The sequence below is a fragment of the Asterias amurensis genome, chromosome 6 (assembly GCF_032118995.1).
Source record: "Asterias amurensis chromosome 6, ASM3211899v1".
Classification (NCBI taxonomy): Eukaryota; Metazoa; Echinodermata; class Asteroidea; order Forcipulatida; family Asteriidae; genus Asterias; species Asterias amurensis.
Window position 1 is genome coordinate 20,934,815 of NC_092653.1, and position 19,800 is coordinate 20,954,614.

At 36.1% G+C, this 19,800-nt stretch overlaps 1 protein-coding gene across 2 annotated transcripts in view; it reads left to right on the forward strand.

Annotated features, from left to right (window-relative positions):
- LOC139938995 (NAD(+) hydrolase SARM1-like) overlaps nt 1-19,694 on the forward strand; it is a 35,749-nt gene extending 16,055 nt beyond the window's left edge. The window contains exons 4-9 of one of the 2 annotated variants that reach the window (XM_071934697.1): nt 2,651-2,883; nt 5,469-5,572; nt 10,457-10,614; nt 12,256-12,445; nt 13,150-13,271; nt 14,064-19,694. In XM_071934697.1, coding sequence (XP_071790798.1) covers nt 2,651-2,883; nt 5,469-5,572; nt 10,457-10,614; nt 12,256-12,445; nt 13,150-13,271; nt 14,064-14,268 — 1,012 coding nt within the window. In that variant the 3' untranslated portion in view covers nt 14,269-19,694. The remainder of the gene's footprint in view (nt 1-2,650; nt 2,884-5,468; nt 5,573-10,456; nt 10,615-12,255; nt 12,446-13,149; nt 13,272-14,063) is intronic. The other variant, XM_071934698.1, reaches the window with a different exon arrangement.
- The last annotated feature ends 106 nt before the right edge of the window (nt 19,695-19,800 follow it).

The window sequence follows — 19,800 nt, forward strand, 5'->3', positions numbered from 1 at the left end:
TTGAACACCCCTAATCTGTGAAAATATCAGCTTGTTCTTTTTTGTTTAAATACTTGGCATGTCTATGATTTCATTGAAATTTGTAAAATTGGAACAGCCTTAACTGAAACAATATTTTCAAACAAATAACACACCAAAACACATTATCAAGAAACAAGAGAGCATTGTGATCCAGCAGCAAATGTACATTATGTATTTTAACCTATTAGCGTATCAATATTAACAGTACACTTTCCGAATCAACCTTTAACAGCGAGATGAACCCTACACTGATGGTGCTTATTTGACTTTGTCGGCATTTCTTGTCTGCAATTTTCTGTCCCCAATGCCGTCTTGTGCCACTGCTATAATAGATTTGCTTACTTTTACAATGTTAATTTTATTTTAAAATCAATGATCAGTAGTGATCTTTAGAGATGTAACACATTGATTTGTACGGATTGTGCATGTATTACCTACATGTACCCATCTACCCTTCAGCATATACCTATGTAGTCTTGACTGCAGTGTCTAATAGTACAGTAGGTATCACAGACATGGATCAATAATTATTCTACTGTACAAGTGCTTTGTGAGCCAGGTAGCAAATCTCTAGGGATTACGTGCATATTGTGTGTGGACCACACCAGAGATACTGTACATACCCCTAGCCTTGGCGGCCTTACACTTTCGTATTACATGTATACTACAGTGACGTCCTGGATATCAGGGTCCATTTCTGGGGCGGGAAATTTTCAAATCTTCATAACTCAAATCTTACCTGCAAGAAACCACTAATTTCAAAAGATTCACATTCCATGGCAGCATATATTTTTCTGCGGTGGGTTTTGGTCGTCATATATTCTGCATAAATCCGTCATTTTCAAGAAATAATGCAGCTCCCAATGTTAAGAAATTCCCATTTTTGTTTGTACTCTCACAGTCTGCCGTGTGTACGCAAGACGCACAACGCGCAGATCTTGCGTTGTGTTGGCGTGTTAACGCTTTGCAGTCAAGATACGGTGACCAAGAATGCGTCTTGCACGCAAATTTATACGCGTATGCACGGCAACAGACAACACTTTGGATCTGCATTTTTCACAAAAATATTGGATTTGTGTAGAAAATATGATGACCAAAACCCACCGCAGAAAATGTATGCCACCATGGAATGTGAATCTGTTGAAATTAGTGGCTTGTTGCAGGTAAGAATCGAGTTATGAAGCTTTAAACAATTTCCGCCCCAGAAACCGTAATAGTTAGGACTCAGTGTCTGTGTACAGAGAAAGAGTCATATATTTTCTATACATACCCCCATTGTGCCCCATTGGTATCCTCAATACATCAGACTAAGTGGGTCAGCAAGAACGGATTGTGACCCTGGAAATAAACATCAGCTGGTCAGTTGGCAAGACTACGGCCCGACACCTTTTCAAAGAACCTGTCTTTGCTATATTATGCCCATTTAGTTTCCTCATGTAAACCAATTTTGTTTTTGATGAGTAACTGACCTGCAGGAAATTTACATCAATACAGATAGGGGCCTACATTTGTGTAATTTACTCTTGATAAAGAAAAAGTTACATCATGTAACTTTTTTTAAGGTTACAGAATTTAATTTACTGGTAAACAATGTTGAGGTATTGAAGTTGAGCTGTGAGCAGAATCATGAAATTATTGCTTAGCACAATGCAGGATGTTGGAGAATGGACTTGACTTGTTTCATGACATTTTCCTAAAAGCACAGGTCATTCTTTCCATTGATTTCCACATGTTTGCAAAATGTACATTGTCTGAATATTTGAGAGGTAGATGTGGGTCATAGAGGATTATAGTGTTATGTTACTGTCTGGGAATGGCAGCTGCACATGCTCAACATGCCCTGTACAATACGTATGCCCTACAGGTACATACATGCCCTGTTACACTTTGCTCTATGGATGATACATGTATGGATAGCATTCCAAGCTTCAAATACCTCTAAGAATCAGTCACATGATGTCTCCATACAAAACCTGTGTATTAGTAACAAATTAACTTTGAAAAATTAGTAAATTGGCTCCTTATACAGTAATTCCCTAGTCATTTACTCTGGACATTACATGCATGTAAGCACGAGTGGAATACGGAAAAATATAGCGCGTCTGCGTCCCATATCCAACTCGGCCTTCGCCCTTGCTGGATATGGGATGCAGAAGCACTATGCTTTTCTGTATTCCATGAGCGCGTGTTATAACAATCTTCTAGCATGTGATGATCAGCATTTGATGGAAACGCACCACTATTGAGATTAACTTCTTGTACTTTGGACATAGCTTATACATGTATAAGCTCAAAAAATAGTGATTGTAAACAATAAAATCAATGAGTTTGTTGTGATTCTTCCAAGGAATACAAAGTGCTCAGAGGACAGTCAAGAGATGAAGTGACAATTGCAAGAGAAAGTCAACTGTTCTCAAGGAAACCCACCAATATTAAAGATAAAGTCATGAGAAATGGTTTCAATCAAGTTCTTGGAACTAAGCAGAATCAGTTCTTATCTTAATAAAATCTACTCCAACAAACATGTAGATAAACACGTACAAATATAGGTTTGCTATATGTACCTCAACAAATCTCTTCGCTTACATGGAAATATTGTGACTTTGTAATTTTTTAATTTGATGTACAGGTTTTTGCGTGAGTTAGCCCGCCTCAAGTCTAACTCTAACAGCGGAGATCGTGAGCTTGGTGATTGGCTAAAGAGCCTGGGTCCTGAATACCCACAATATACCCACAATCTTGTGCATTGTGGGATAGACTTCAGTCTGTTGCCCTTTATATCAGATGATCATCTAAAGATTGATGCAGGAATCACTAATGGAGTCCATCGCATGAAGATACTATGGGCCATCAGACCACAAGGTACTCATTTATTATTCAAATGGACTTTGACCTTTATTCAATAATGACATCACTATAGGCTCTCTAAGATGTGCAATGGGGCTTTCCTCAATAAATAAGTTTGGTTTGCAGATTGACTATATTCAATCTTTGTTTCCAATGAAAATCCAATGCAAATTCATCTTGATTTGGACAAAACATCAACAAACTGTGAGATCTTTGGTGCAAATCACTTGGGTATTTTCTCTTTTTTAAAATGCCTTTATGCACTCTACAAAGAATTGAAACGTTGATACAAACTTGGAAGAGGAAAGCTGTTGATGTCAGAAACTTGCCTATATGAGTGAGTGGGATATCTGCCAATTTTCTGACCTTAAAGTAACATGTGCATACAGTAGATTGTAAATACACTGTGTGTTTCTTGCTTGGTGTTGAATCAAACATCACAGAAGGGACATGTTTTCATTCAATTAAACCGGGAAGTAGCTCTGACAGCATCATAGTCAGAGAACTCTAATTTTGTTGTGGCTTTCAAGAATTGAGAAGGAGAATGTGTTTATTGTTCTTTTTCCTCATTTGATAATTTGTTGTAACCATATAGCAAGGTTCCACCTAACTCATATCAATTATATCAATGCTTATAGCTAAATAAAGTTGTAAAATTTAATGTAGCATACATGGCTGGCTATATGGTACTTAGGCAAATCAGCTTAAAAACTCCAATCTAGAGTACAGTATGCATTATGTAAGCACTTTGTTTGTAATTGCACCTAAAGGTGAGTAATGTGATTGCTGTTTTAATTATCTTGTTTTGTCCAAAATTTGGCAATTGTTTAAGCATGTGTTGTATTGTTCCTTAGGATTTCTTAAAAGCAGTCGCCAAACATAGACCCACTAGGTTTGCGTATTTCTGGGATGGATTTCACAAAGAGTTAGGACTCGTCTTATCTTGAGTTAGACGAGTAACTCGTCCTAACATAAATGTAGGACGAGTACTAGAGGCACAATTTCGCAAAAGATAAGAAGGGTTCATCGCCTCCTAATTTCCATGGCAACGGCTCGAATCTGTCCTAAGTTAGTGTTGCACGTTCAAGTGCTACACTGTTGGCTGGCTTACCGCGAAGATATTACACCATGTAGATTTGACCCCTGGTGCATCATTTTACAACCGCTTGTAGATTTGAGCCTTAGCTGATAAAAAGTGCATGTAAGATGGTGATTCACCTCATTGCATACTCCTTATTTACAAGTTGTTTAAAAATATTGTAAACAGTATAATGGGTTTAGTCTTTTAAGTGTGGCAAACTGCACTTTCCTTTTTAAAACCCCACATGTAGTTTAATATTACAGTTTGCTGTAACAATAAGTGTTATCCCAAGAGACTTGGGATATTTGTAGGTGGGAAGCTAATCATAGAGATAGAATGTGTGAACCTCGATCAATCCATGAGTTACCCCAATCACAAGAATAAGATGCAGGGCAAGCATTCTCTGATATCTGACATGTCTGATTGCAGCTTAATCACAACAAATGTTCATCTGTTCTCAAGATATACAATTGCTCAGCCAAATCTATGAGACTTGACATTTGGGGTGCAGTTAGTAATTAAAGCTGGATGTAATTGTTTGCGTATACTTTTGACACAGTAGTCTTTACATTACACTGACTGCCAAGTTGATTATGGATTTATTATTACATGTAGTTTCATATTTTCAATATATTTTTGCTGATATCAATTAAGAAACTGAACTCTTTCTAACTTGAACTCTTTTCTTTCATTGGATAACATACATGTATCTACCGGGTACATATTAATGTATATTCACAGCACATAAGAATGTATGAGAATAGACTACTGAGTGCAGGCTTTTGTGATTGGAATCCAACTCTGACAAACTTGATTCCAGAGCAGATTCCTTGTACTGTACATAGGTTTCTAATGAGAGACAACCTGGGAGTCATGTTAGTTGCAAAGGGTACACACACAATCCTATTACAGAGTACAGTTCACACAATGTACATTATAGTTGTGAAACAGACACATGAATGTTACATGTATTTTAGACAACATGAAGGGGGTTGTCAATCTTGAGTATGGGTGAGGGGGGAGAGAGTGTGAAGTTTTTGTATAGGGTTTGAAACAATTTGTTTGTAAACTGTTTTGATGCTTAAATTTGTAAATTGGAAACAGTTTTACAGCATGCATCTTCTTGACTTTACAAGTTGGTAATGTTTATGCTAGATGCTTGGCACTAAAGGTTATTTTCTCAGGGCTGGAGACATTTTGACATGCCAGGGTGCACCATGGCCGGCCATTGGAACACCATGACATGAAAGGTTGATCAAGACAACATAATTAGGACTGTTCTTGTTTTGTCTTTTGTCACATTTCTTTCCCCAGCACATTATTTTTATGTTTTCTTGTTTCATTTAAGTTTGGCAGATATAATGAAAAGCTATTGTTTTACGATTTCTTTAGCTTCATGCTGCTAATAATTTGATTTGATTTGCATTTTCAGCTTTTGTTTTTAAAAACTGTATCATTTCCAAAACAAACTGTATAATTTCCAGAGACCTAGTTGAGCGTTGTTCCCCTTGATTTACAGGAATGAAGCTTTTGAAGCAAAGTGTGAAAGCAAGCACGCCTGATGCCAACAATCACGTGTTTCCATGGCTGAAGGACCCCCCACGCAAATCACATGTAGACAATGGGAAGTATTGTTCCATTATTTCTTATCATTTGGACATTTCAAATACTTCCAAGGAATTTTCAGTGAAGCTTAACAATGCCAGCATGGTCTTTGTTACTAACCCCATTCATATAGACGATAGAAAGTAGATTGTAAATTCATGTATGTACCTCTAGATCCCACCCAGAGTAAGACAACTAAAAGGAAGGTCACTACCACTAGCATGTGCATCGTTGCTCATTTTAATTTCACATGCTAATTTCAAGGTGATTGCTAGTACATATAACTCCAAAGTTCAAGCACAGCCAAACTCATTCTGTATGTTGCTGAATACTGTAATCTTTGCATTCAAACTTTTTATTTCCACTTTTTTGCTTGTGTTTTCCATGAGTTGTGATATTTCAGTTGCTTCCTTGTTCTGTTCAACATTTTATGTCATTTGCATCATGAAATATTTAAGATGTTAATACTATAATGTGGTGTAGCTGAGAGGGAGGGGCGCCAGTTAGGTAAACAATATTAATGCAATACATGGAGTCAACTCTATCATTCTTAGCAAGTGATTTGGTGGGAAAGAAAATAATTGAGATTAAAATTTGATTTAAAAAGAACAAAAAAGTAAAACAACAACAACAGCAGCCACAAAGATTGGTTGGTCAGCTGGGTCAAACCTTAAAATATAGGATAAGGCCGTGTCCGAAACGACGACTTCGGCTACAGCTACGTCTAGATCAGCGCGTCTACCAGTGTTGAAGAATAGGCAGACGCGCGTGATCTAGCCGTAGCTGTAGCCGAAGTCGCTGTTTTGGACACGGCCTAATTCTGCTGGAATTACATTTAATTTTCCTTTATCTGTTTCAATTGCTATGTAAAACATATTCAATATGATCCTTGTCCTGTGTGTACACTTGGATTACAAAGTCCTTTGCTAACACTTACAGTATATTTCTAGCCTATAACCTTACCAATTTATCACCACATTTGTACAGAAAAAAACAAATTCACCGATTCAAATTTCTGTGTACAGTACCCTTATACATCGACTTACAAATCTGATTTAATGAACACAAGTGAATCAGATATCAAATTAAATCCACTAGATTTCATTGTAAGAAGGCTGTTACTAACATATCCTTAATATGCGTTAGTATTAGTTTCCCAGGATCAATTTCTTCTTCAAAACATGTCAGCTTACATGTCTGTGTTTCTTAAAAATACAAGTCACTTTTGTTACGTCAAGTAAAGTTTAGTGAGTTAAAATGAAAGGTAGGTTTCTGTTCAAGTAATAACCAAAAATACACCATAGTTAGCAACTTTTCACAAGGAACATGTTGCATATTATTAAATGCAGTTGATTTTTTGTTAGTTTGAGTATTTGGTGTGAATCAGGCAAGTAGGAAAAGGTTAAAGCTTTCCAGAGTGTTGAACGTGTAAGCACACAATAGTTGCCATAACAGAGCAGAGTTTGAGCTAGTATCAAATTATAATATGGATTGATATGCGCATGGTGTATGGGCAGAATCAAACAACAGTGATAGCCTTGCCTCAGAAATGGTCATTGTGACTTTCTGCAGGCCTACCCCATGTATCTATCTGCCTGCCTGCTTGCCTGCCTGCCTGCTTGCCTGCCTGCCTGCCTGCCTGCCTGCCTGCCTGCCTGCCTGCCTGCCTGCCTGCCAGCTTGGGTGGGAGTGTACATTTTGTACATACTGTAAAGTTCATATTGATGTTATGTGTATCGTGACTAGACAGTGTAATGATGCTGCACTCTGCATTATACACGTAATATATGCTGTCTGCTTCTGCAACCATTTTATCAAATCCAGCTGAATCTACATGCTAAACCTCAATAAAATATGAGACCTCATTGTTGAGAATTCAAATGCAACCCTAGAAAAATGGTCTGTAACCTAGTGATTCCTTGTCACACACTCTACTCTTTCCAGGAAACATGTAATCCATTGACCTGCTTATGCAGAGAACTGTGAATTACAAAGTATGACTTGGTTGGAATTAGCATTAGAGGCAAGCAGGGATGGGACTGGGACCTTGTTGACTCCACCTAGGCTTGTTATTTGAATGAGTGTTACACTATGGCTTCACCATGTTAGTGTGATATGAAATCTTGCTGTAAACAACTTGGTGTTTTAGGAATTGTGTGTATATGTACATGTATCTGATGATGTATGTATATGTCATAAAATGACGAACATTTCGTTTTTTTAAATAAAAAGAATTGCAGTAACAAACTATTAAAAAGACTGTGCTGCGTACAATTCAACACAACACCTGGAACTCAACAGTCTGTTCACTTCTGTGCAACAATAGAAACTGCTACAATTGCATTTCAAAGACGAACAATGTGAGGATATTGGGGGGAAACAAAGCAAAAAACTAATTATGTCAATTACTTGACAGGCTATTCCCTAAGGGTTATAGTTGTCACCCGTAGAATCTATACATGTCAGTCAAACATTATCCTATGTCAGTCTTAATCTTGAGGTGTCAAACTTAATCCTGTTCCATCATTAAGATTAGTGTAATTTGTTCTCAAAGATTACATTCATTTAAACTAAAATCAAACCTGCCTATTAGCATGGTTGAAAATATCACTTAAACAAATGTACTCACTTTTGAGGAGAAAATAATATAAGGGTTGCATTTTGAAAAATGCTGAATTCATTATGAATATGAATACTACCCAATGATCCTTTGACCATTCTATTTCCCCTTTGCTTTGCCTTGGGAAGATAGACCACTCCGAGATCACAGAGGGAATTATAGTTTGAACCATATACCAAAGCACTCAAAGTTTGTTTATGTAAAATATTTTGAATGCCTCAATGAAAATAACAATTTTTTTATTAACATTTGTTGTTTTCACCAGAAAGTGACCATTAGAGAATGAGAACTAATTACTCTTTGCGAACAACTAATAATAGAAGATCCCTACATGTATATGAGCAGTGATTGACAGTCTAGTCTTAATTTCATATGTGGGATTTGAAGCGTTGCATTCAATTTAATGCTTCATTTCATGCATAACACATTGCCAAGCAAGAATTAATTAAACTGATACTGGAGAGGGTGCTCACACAGATTGAAATTTCATCCACTACGTGGAGATATGATGGATTGGTTTCTAGTACAAAAGTGATTCGCCAGGTTGCAGTCACAACAAGGAAATTAACGTAGAGTTGGGGTTTGTATGTGCAATTACTACAGAATCCAAAACAGTAAAACAATTGAAGATGAATTACTGAGTGCAGTTTATAAGTTCTCATCTATGATCCATTTGTGACTGGGTATTGAAGCCTGAGTGCTAGGACATTTTATGAATATTGTAAATCTGATTATTTAATTGAGAGAGATTGATCAAAGATATAACAGTTAAGTCTACTCAAAACACAGATGTAGATTTCTTAAAATTGTGAGGAGCAAGGAGGGTATACCTGATATGTTCATGATTAAGAAAGCATTTCTGAATATTGAAATTTATTACAACCAACTCTGCATACAGTACCAATACACAAAACCACACTCCTTTCTAGGGTGGAATTACCTAAAGTAATTTGCACAAAATAATAATGAAGGTTATGTTCTCATTTCGTATCAATTAGTTTAATGTGGTTTCAAGTTTTAATCGTTTTGCTTTAAGTAAAAGTTGAAAACTTAATGTAATATAAGTAAAGTGTCTTTATATTCCGCCACCTTGAGAATACTAGTCTGTGATTAGACATTGTTCCAAATAAACCACACACTTTAAGTAACAATGGATCAACGGAAAACATAAACTGTCATTTACAGAAGCCTTGTTGTACATGGTTGGAAAGCTATATTACCCCATCAGGGCCCAATTTCATAGAGCTGCTAAGCACAAAAATTTGCTTAGCATGAAATTTGTTCCTTGATAAAAACAGGATTACCAACCAAATTTCACATTGTTGCATATTGCTAGTAAGTGGTATTCAGCTGTTGTTTGCAAATCCTGAAAATCACGTGAAAATTTGGCTGGTAATCCTGTTTTTTATCTAGGATCAGATTTCATGCCAAGCAAAATGTTGTGCTTAGCAGCTCTATGAAATTAGGGCCTGTACTTTTAAGTAAATTAGTATGATGGCGTCACATTTCCATGTTCATGTACAATGTAGGCCTACTTGTGCAGTGTATACGTATGATACCTCCTTGGCTTATGGTTGCATACATGCAAGTAAGTACGCTGTGTAAAAGCCCTGGACAAGGTTACTGCCCAACTGTAGTAGCTAAGTAGTAGACAGTAGTAGTAGTAATACTAGTAGTATATGTAGTATGTGATGCATCATTACATATACAACAAGTTAGTATTGTCTATAAATACAGGATATATTTTCTGAATCCATCAAGGTTATGCAAATTTATTGCAGAGTCTAGGTCAACACTGAGAAAACAAAGTTAATCTTTTTACAATCATTGTACTTTGCATGAACTTTGTCTTGCAAGTGCAATGTTTTTCAAAACACTGGATACTATTGTTAACTGTCAAAGACCAGTCTTCTCACTATGTGTATCTCAGCATACATGTATGCATCAAATAACAAACCTGTGAAAATTTGAGCTCAGTTGGTTGTTGAAGTTGCGAGATAATAATGAAAGAAAAAACACCCTTGTCACACGAAGTTGTGTGCTTTCAGATGCTTGATTTCGAGACCTCAAATTCTAAATCTGAGGTCTCGAAATCAAATGCGTGGAAAATTACTTCTTTCTCAAAAACTACATGACCACAAATCATTACTCAATCTAAACAAGTTTAGCACCATTGGATAGACATGATCATAGTGTCCACTGCCTTTAAGTTATTCTGTGAAATGACTGTTTCTTTTTAATGGCATAACCTAATTTGTTTTCTTGTATGCTTGTACCCTACAGGAGGTGAGAAGTATCCTAAAGTGTTTGATAGTCCTACTCCTACATGTGGACTGTCTATACCTGCTATTATATCAGATCAAACTGACAATCGTAGCAATCCCAAATATCTAGATGTCTTTATCAGTTACAGGAGAGCTACAGGATCACTCTTGGCTAGGTAAGGCCATTTGGAAAGGAAAATGTACTCAATACGTAGGGAGGCTTTATCACAGCAGGGGAGGTTTGGTAACAAATTACTGTTTTGAGTGGTTGTTCTCTGGGGATTTTGTGTTTTCTTGATACTGGCTGTATTATCATAATACAGCCAGTATACAGCCAGTATTACCTGTGCAAATGTTCTACTTCATACCATAATTTATGGTATGAAGTAGAACATTTGCACAGGTAATATGGGTGCCCCACACTTTCACAAAGGCAATGTACCATGTATACTCTCCAACACATCAATGTTTGAACAACATATGCATACAAAATGAAAACCTGATGGAGTATACATATTTTACTAAAAATAAAATGTACATCGACCAGAACGTTTTGGAATTACTAGTCATTGGATTAATATATAAATATGTTATTGACAGAACTACATAATCATTACTATTCTCTTAGTAAATTTGAAACTAAAGTTCCTGAAGACTGTACACGCCTTGTGGATGTTTCCATGTACATTATGTAGATGCTGACATTATTGATTGGTAAATGCAACATGAGAAGTGTAAAATACATTTTACCATTTGGTCTTGTGATGATTGCTGCTTGGGTAAATTACATGTAGTCTATACTACATGTACTCATTATACATTGTTCTTTGACTTGTGGATGTATTGAGTGTTTGATTTAGAATGAATAGTGATGAGCGACTGACTGGCCATCATGTGGTGTGAAACGAGGTCAAACCATTGCATTATACTAATTAGATATGACTTATCATTGGACTGTTGTTAAAAATGACATCAATGGATGAGAACCAACCAAGATAATTGGCACCTTGTTGTCTTGGCTGTGGGCAGTCTATTTACGAGACTACTCTTTGCATACATGATTTTACATGGTAAATCCAATATCAAGACTCATAGACCAATCCATGATGCTACATGTACATCCCCTTCATACATTGACTCATCACAATTGCAACTGTGAACCAATAAGTTCAAAATTCCCTTGTAAAATGTAAACAAGCTGCCAGCGGTTACATTGCTCGTGTGTTGTTAAGTTGTGTGTTACTCGGTCTACTATATTGTGATGGGTTCTTGCAAAATCAGAATGAACCAGGGATTGGTTGGAGGGTTGGGGTGGTTAATGAGTTATTACAAGATCCTACTCATGTAAACATAATGTATATTATAACACCCCTTACAAAAATTCTGCCTTTTCATTGGTTTAGAGCGCGTCACATGATATGTCTTAGTTTTACTAGAAATAGTGGTCGTGTGATAGTGCATCGTTTGCCGTGTGATAGTCCGACGACTATCACATGGCGTGCAGTGACGTCTTTTTTAACTACCTCGAACCCAATCAATTGTGCATCTGTGTATCTGAAATGAGCGTACAAATGTTACGTGTACTAGTATTGACTACTTTGACTCATGCTATGGTTAAAACTCCTACTCCCTCGGTGATCCCCGGACCATTACATTTCCCCTCTGCTGTACCTCGGGAAAATAGAACGCTCTGGGGATCACCTCGGGAGTCGTAGTTTTAATCATAGCACTCGTAGCAGTCAATATTTGTATATTGAATCTGCTCAATGAAACTGAACATACATGTAAATGATGATGATTTGATATTTTTGTGACAGTTTACTAAAGGTTCATCTTCAGCTGCGAGGTTTCAGTGTCTTCATTGATGTAGAGAAACTAGAAGCTGGCAAGTTTGACAACAATCTACTTAAGAGTGTCCGTCATGCACAGAACTTTGTCTTAGTTCTATCTTCAGGGTGTCTAGATAGATGCTTTGGAGATAGTGATCGCAAGGATTGGGTACATAGGGTAAGGACCATACAGCTTCAGGCTGCCTGCAATTCAAACCCATTCAGCTACATGTATATGTATTGATTGCTAATTTCTAGTTGCACACATTTTTGTAAGTTTCCTGTTTGCAGACATGTTTGCCCCAATGTGCCCAGCTGATGAAAGTTTTAATGTAGGAGAACAATTCTTGTCATATTTATTCTGTCACACACTGGTAGACTATAAGCAGTTATATGCAAATATTTGCAAAACAGCTGTACAAAATCTCTAGCCTTCACTAGTTTGTCAACCAACAAGGATGTGTCCACATGGCTTCAACAAGTTATCATCACTCTTGTCAACACCCAATGGCCATGTTCCAACTTCATGTCTTGAAATGCCCCCAGATGCATTGCTAAAGCAGTGTTGGTCTCCAAAATGACATAGCACTAGGTGATTCCATTAGTTGCAAAGGTTTCTATACTGGGAACATGTAGTTAAGTAGGCTAAGTTGGCTAGGCTTTGAAGCTTACGTTTGTGCCAGTGACTTGGCTTTCAAACATTGCTCAGGGCGGATGTTGTAATGTAGTTTGAACTAATTACAATTTTCTCTTGTCATTAATTACCAAAAAATTGTATACAGGATGTTGATACAAACTTTCTTGCTAGTTGATAATGCTGATAAACCTTGAGACTGACATACCATTCAATGTGGCTGTGTTATTGTGATGTTTTTTTCACAGGAGATTGCAGCAGCTATTGAAAGCAAATGTAACATCGTTCCTGTACTTGATAACTTCAGATGGCCTAAACCTGAACAACTACCCGATGACATGAAAAACATCATCTTCTTCAATGGCATCAAGTAAGACCAGAGTCGAGACCTTTATTAACATGGTTTTGTTTGTGAGATGCTGGTTCACAGTTACAGTGACCTGAGCATAAGTTATCAGGGGCCAATTTCATAGAGCTGCTTAAGCAAAAAATTTGCTTAAGTACGAAAATATCTTGCTTATTTTACACGTGTAACATGCCAAATGTCATGCAATATATAATATCTTGTGACTGGTATTTAGCTGTTGTTTACTTAGGTTGGCAGGTACTCTGATTTTACTAAGCAAGGATGTTTCTGCTTATAAATTTTGTTTGCTTAAGCAGCTATATGAAATTGGGCCCTGCTTGATACTGATTACCCTACAATATGCGCCATTCATCATCATTAGCAGCATTCAGAAAAGCTCTCAAAACCTATTTATATGACTCTTAATCTTGTATGTTTATCTTTTTTTTCTTTTTTTCTTTTTGTGTAATGCACTGTGATACATTTTTATGTAAGAGTGCTTTATAAATGCCTTTGTAATATAGGGAAGTATACTGACCCTCTGCTGATGGTTTTGCTACAACTCATGTACATGTAAATTACAGGGTCAACCTCAGGGCAGCTTTAACCATCCAGAGATATATGTAAACCAGTAATGTTGTTACTTTGGAAGGAATTCCACTTCAATCTAATCTTATTTGCAATGCCTTTTTTTCTAGGAAATTTAAATAAGTATGTAATGTATGCTAATTTTCTTGACTGCCTGTGTCAAATCACACCCCTATTTATAATGAATATTCATGTGACTAATGCATTATGTATGTTTGTGTGTTTTAGATGGATACATGACTACCAGGATGCTTGTATTGATAAACTAGAGAGGTTCCTACATGGTGAAGAGAATACTGGACGTCTAGATTTGGATCAGTTAGCTCAAGAAGGATTAGGTGGCTCAGAGGGATTAGGAAGCCATGGATCTAGAAAGGCTAGTAGAGATAGTAAAGAGAGTACTGGTAGTGTATCCCATCCACATGATGCATGAACTATATATACCCAACATCACACAATTCCCAATGGTGTAACTGGTATGGGGAATTGAACCACAACCTCAAATACGCTTAATAGATTGGCTGCCAAACTTCACTAGGCTATAATTGGTTGCTTAGGGTTTGAACATTGCACCTTGGTGTGGTGATGGCAGCAGACTTTACCATTGTGTTCTAGTAAATACAGTGCAATATACTCAATAATAATGTGTATGTAAAGAATCAAATAGTAGTACATCAGCATCCACAATGCATTAGTCATAACCACTCTGGCTGTATTTGCCATGGACTGATTGTGGGAACATGGCAAAGATAAGCTTAAAACTCTCCGATATGGGTCCAATTTAAGAGATTTGGTTAAGCACCAAATTTTGCTTAAGCAAAAAATGCTTGCTTAGTAAGTTACCGGCTGTTCGCACTTGGACTTAATATCGATACGTTAACATTTTGTTTGCAGTAAGTTAACCATTTCTAGGCCAATGCGAACATGGCTTAATAGTGTAAGGGTATTGTGTGCTCAGAGCACCAGGGGCTGGTTTCACAAGGAGCCAAGATTGATCGTAACTGCAAATCAATCGTAGTTGCTAAGTAAAGCGGATATCACAATGGTCTTACGATGGATTTTATTGCTTTGTGAAATCGACCCCTTTCTATGGCTGAAGTTACCAGCAGCAGAACCAAAAAAAGCTAGGCAGATATTTTCTGCATCAAACCAAATACATGCTATTCTAGCTACTTAGGAACATTTGACAGTTATTGGCAAAAAAGTGTGATTTACAACTCTTTAGATTTCTATTTCTACTGTTGAAGTAAAATCATTAATTGCTGTTGTTGTAGCCCCATAAATAGGTCCAATCCACTCCGTATCCTTGTGGATTGGACCGATTTATGGGGCTACTATTGTTGTTGGGTATTCTTGATATCAGGCAAGTGTGCTTTAATAAATGCGATGTACATACATTACCAAGAGATGAATGCTTTTCAAAAACAGTTCTGAAATGATAAATATGAGAGATGAGTTGTTCTGACACACCATTCTAATTGAGTGGTCAAATGAGCTGGTTAGCAGAACCTGTTGGTATGCTTGTCAAGCTACATGTACATATTTATTTCTTATGAGGACTATTTTAAAGTGTGTGCAATGTGTTCTAAATGTTAACTGAATTTTGTTAATTATTTTGTATATACGTTGAGAGTAAATATCACCACGGCCTGGAATTAGTGCTATCTGGTATTGTAGCTACATGTTTTTGAATCCCATCTAATACATGTAAGCTAAACCTGAATGAAAAACCATTGGCCATACAGTGATTAGAAATACAACTAGTGAATGTTATGACCCTAATTAACAAGAAGTTTATTTGATCCAAGATGTTTGCAACCTTGATAGGCACACTATGTCTTCATGTATGGCTAGGAAACAAGCTCGTTATGGTCATCATTAGTAAGCAGTAGACAGAAATAGTTGAACAACATTTCTTTGTGTTTGTCATGTTTGTAATGTGGTGCAATTACTAAGATCTTGACATGGTGAAAATGAAATTATGTGCATGCTAAAGAAATAAGCTTTGTGTTGCGCCCGACTCCCATTCATGTTCGTGTGTGGCTTTAGTACACATCATTATCATTTAGTTGGCTTTTATCACATATGATATTTGCTGAACTCAAGTTCAGTGTTCATACATGTATGTACAGCTTTTATCAGTGATCTTTTGCTGCTGTTACCATTTTTATTCTGTACTTATTTCTTCATTTTTATTTTGTTTATCATAATCAGCTAGAAACCAAATGTGAAACACCAAACCGGCGACTGTTAGGGTTTCTTGATAGTGTTGCGGGTTGATCATTCCTCATTAGTATTCCTTCAAAGGTATTAATCATGGTACAGGAATTGTAAGTCACAATATGTTAAAAATAAGATGCTTGGCAAAGTGTTAGATCTTAATAACATAATTAATTGCACATAAATTGCACATTTGTCCACTAAAAATCTTATAGTTTTTAATGTTATATTTTGTATGGTTTGCTTGGAAATACATCACATTTGCTGAGGTAGTTTTGCTATTTGTTTTTAAAATCTTGTCGTCTAAAGTTAAGGTAAACATCAGAGTGTGACCTTTTGAAATTATGGTCAGGCAGTTAAATATTGTTGATACAGTATCTACTTGTTGTTAACATTCTAGAATAGATGATACCATAACAGCTTTTATGGTGTAAGGAAACATAAAATTGATAATTATGCCAAATATGAAATGAATTGTAACCAACTGACATGCTTTGTGATTTTTGTGTTGTATATCTGATTGAAACACAGGCTTTCAGGTTTTGGTTAAAGATCTCAGGGTATCATACAACAACATTACAATCCTCACAAGCTATTGTCACATCTGTACATGATGTGCGAATGAGACGTTCATTGTCACTGTATATGTTGAATATTAAGAATGTGACAGAATTTGCCTAACTGCATGAAGGTGAACAAAGTTTAAGTATAAAATATTTAATTTGTAAGACTACCATGTTGCTATACCAGTGTGTTCTCAATTCAAAGGTTAACATTTGAAGCTAAATATCTTTCTAGAAGTCAAGCTGTCTGTATCCAAAGGATTTGAACTGGGTTTTAAGTTTTGTATGAATATTCAAATATACATGTATATATGTTTTGGAACGGATTCAGAAACTTTTTGGACTAAATGTTCATAAAAAGATTGTTTAATATATTCATTCCACTTTCAAAGTATGGTGTAATAAGTGTACTCATTTACTTGTATTATTGGTGTGTGTTATTGCTTTCAGCAGGTTATTCCATTTGTAAATGTGTTGTCATTTAACTACAAAGCTATATGAAATATGTTAAACTTGGTTTCGCATTATACTTGAAAACTGTGGTCTTGCCTTTTGCAAACTCCTCAGTACATTTTTTGGCCTGAAATATTTCATTGGAATGGTATTTGGTGTAGGAAAATCAGTGCTATGTTGTTGCAATTAGACTGTACATAAATAATGCATGGAGGTGATAAGTGGTGAATGTCACATTGTTTTTTTTTATACCAAGTAATTAACCAGAAGGGAAACTGACTGGGATGTCAAAATGAGAACAATTTCCATGTTGGTTGTAATACCATTAACTTGAACAGACTTGAACATTAACAGACTTGTAGTTACTCCTACTCACCACTTGATTCTCCTCAAAATGGGACATTCAGGAAAAAATATCCCACAAGACTTATTATTTAAAATAAAAACACTAGCATATTATTTCAAACTTGCATAAGCCTACCATTCGTAATCACTTTTTAAGCAGAAAATTGTACATCAAAACTCTAGAGGCTTGAGAAGTACACCATGCCCTAACCTAAGAAGCATAAAAGTCACCTGGAAGTGGTATTTTGTCAAAACAAAGCTTTTGTCACTAAAAAATGCGTTTTGATGAGTGGAATATAAATAAACAATTAACTATGGTTTAAAAAAATTAGTTTCCATGTTATTTAGAAAATTGAAAATAACCTTGACCCGAGAGGGCGCTGTTGGTGACATCAATCGAGGCGCGATGAATTGCATGCAGTGCGACACAAGATAGTGACGCTTGGCGCAAGCTAAAATCATGCCCTCAAAGTTTAAACAATACCGGATTTTTTTTCATGTTAGGCAAATGCTTCTTTAGGTTTGTTACGTCTTTCAGGTACAATGTACCTTCAACTTCCCCACTAGCTGGAAAAATTGTTGGGATGGCGTCATGTTTTAGAAAAGAACTTTTTTCTTCATTTCAAAATGTGTAGTGTATTCCGGATTCTCGAAGCACGACGGCTCAAAGTGTTTGCTGCACAGCGCTGGAAAAGACTTGCAAACTGACCCCATCTTCAGTTGTTTTGCTGCATCCAGCAACAATACACCTGGTCGACATTGCCGGAAAAATGCAAGAAAAAAACTTTTTCGAAATGTACAAACTCACGTCTAGGACTTGAATGTACTTCCACGTACATGTGTTCGATGTTCGATCGAGGCAAAGTCTGCCTCGATTGACGTCACAAAAGGGGTAGGCGGAGTCACCCCCCCACAGTTTATTAATTTTTTTAAACATATAAATCGTTAAAAACAATTACTCAAAACTTTATTTTATTGTTCAGAAACATATAATCTACTGCACACCACAGCAGTTACATGTAACCAACTTGAGTTGTTGTACTCACCTGTTTGGTTTAAATTAGATTTGAAAGAATGTTGGTTGATTCATGGAGGTTCCTTACTCAATGGTTGGATGCATCAATCAGTCACACTGTTTCATCTAATATGGTTAGTCATATTCATTTAGTGTTATTTTCAAGTAAAACTTCAATAAATCATTGTTTTTAAGAAATATAAAGTGTGTGTAAATCAGAAATGATGACTTATTTAAGTACTGTATGTTTTATGAGGTTATTTGTCTTTATTGGTGGCGTTTGTATTTATTGTAAATATTCAAAGACATAAAATGGTGAATAGAAAAGAGAATTGTAATTATAAATGACGAGTTCCTTTTTATGAATTGCACATCAGAGTGAAATCTGACAGCTACACATATGACCAGTTAACGTTAAAAAAACATGATTGTTACATTGTTTGATAATGGTATGCCATTGTTGCACTAGATGCCTTAACATGCAGCAATATCATAAAGACTTTACACGTTTCAATCTGTGTTATTCTCAAGTACTAAATACATGCTTTGTTTGTGGGTACTTTATTGTATCTTATTATATGAACATACAGGTTGTCAACAGTTTGACATATCCCTTCAGTTTTTAAATAAAAAAGGTTATAAATTATGGAACAATATTTCATATTTTTTATTAGGGTTTTTTTCTTGGGAAGTTGCCAACTACAAATCCCTAGAAGATGCCACTCAAAAAAGAGAGGGAAATGGGATAAAAGCAATGAAGAACTAGCGTTAAAGATATGAGCATTGATATTTGGTTTGAATTGTGACAGATAATGAGAAGGTTAGCAGGATGGAGGTTGTGGATTCTATATATAGAATGTTGCAACACCACTGTTGTCCAATGTTTAGAATTAAGAATAGACATAAAGAGATGTTGATTGAATTGGATGTTAAGATGTCATACTGGTGTTGTCGCCAACGTTTATCAAACATTGTATTGTTATTATTATGTGTATCAAGGAAATATATATTGGAGTGATAAATAATCATTATATTATATTGACAAGTGACAAAGTCATTCAGCATATTGTCTACTGAAGTTTAACCTTTTTGAATGTACATGTACTGTACTGTTGTCTGTTGTATTTACTATGTACATGTCTCTGGGTTTTGTACCTTGTAATTTCTGAAGGAACAGTTACTAGTATTACTACATTATTGCCCACTTTGGTGAAATTGTATAGAATGAAGCTATTCATTCAAGCTATTGAACAGTAAATTGTTTGTGCAACTGAAACAATTAATTAATGTATTGTTTTTGTTGTTGTCAATAATGAAACCCCCCCCCCCCATGCACAAAGGTCACTTTTTCAAACACAGAAATGAAAGG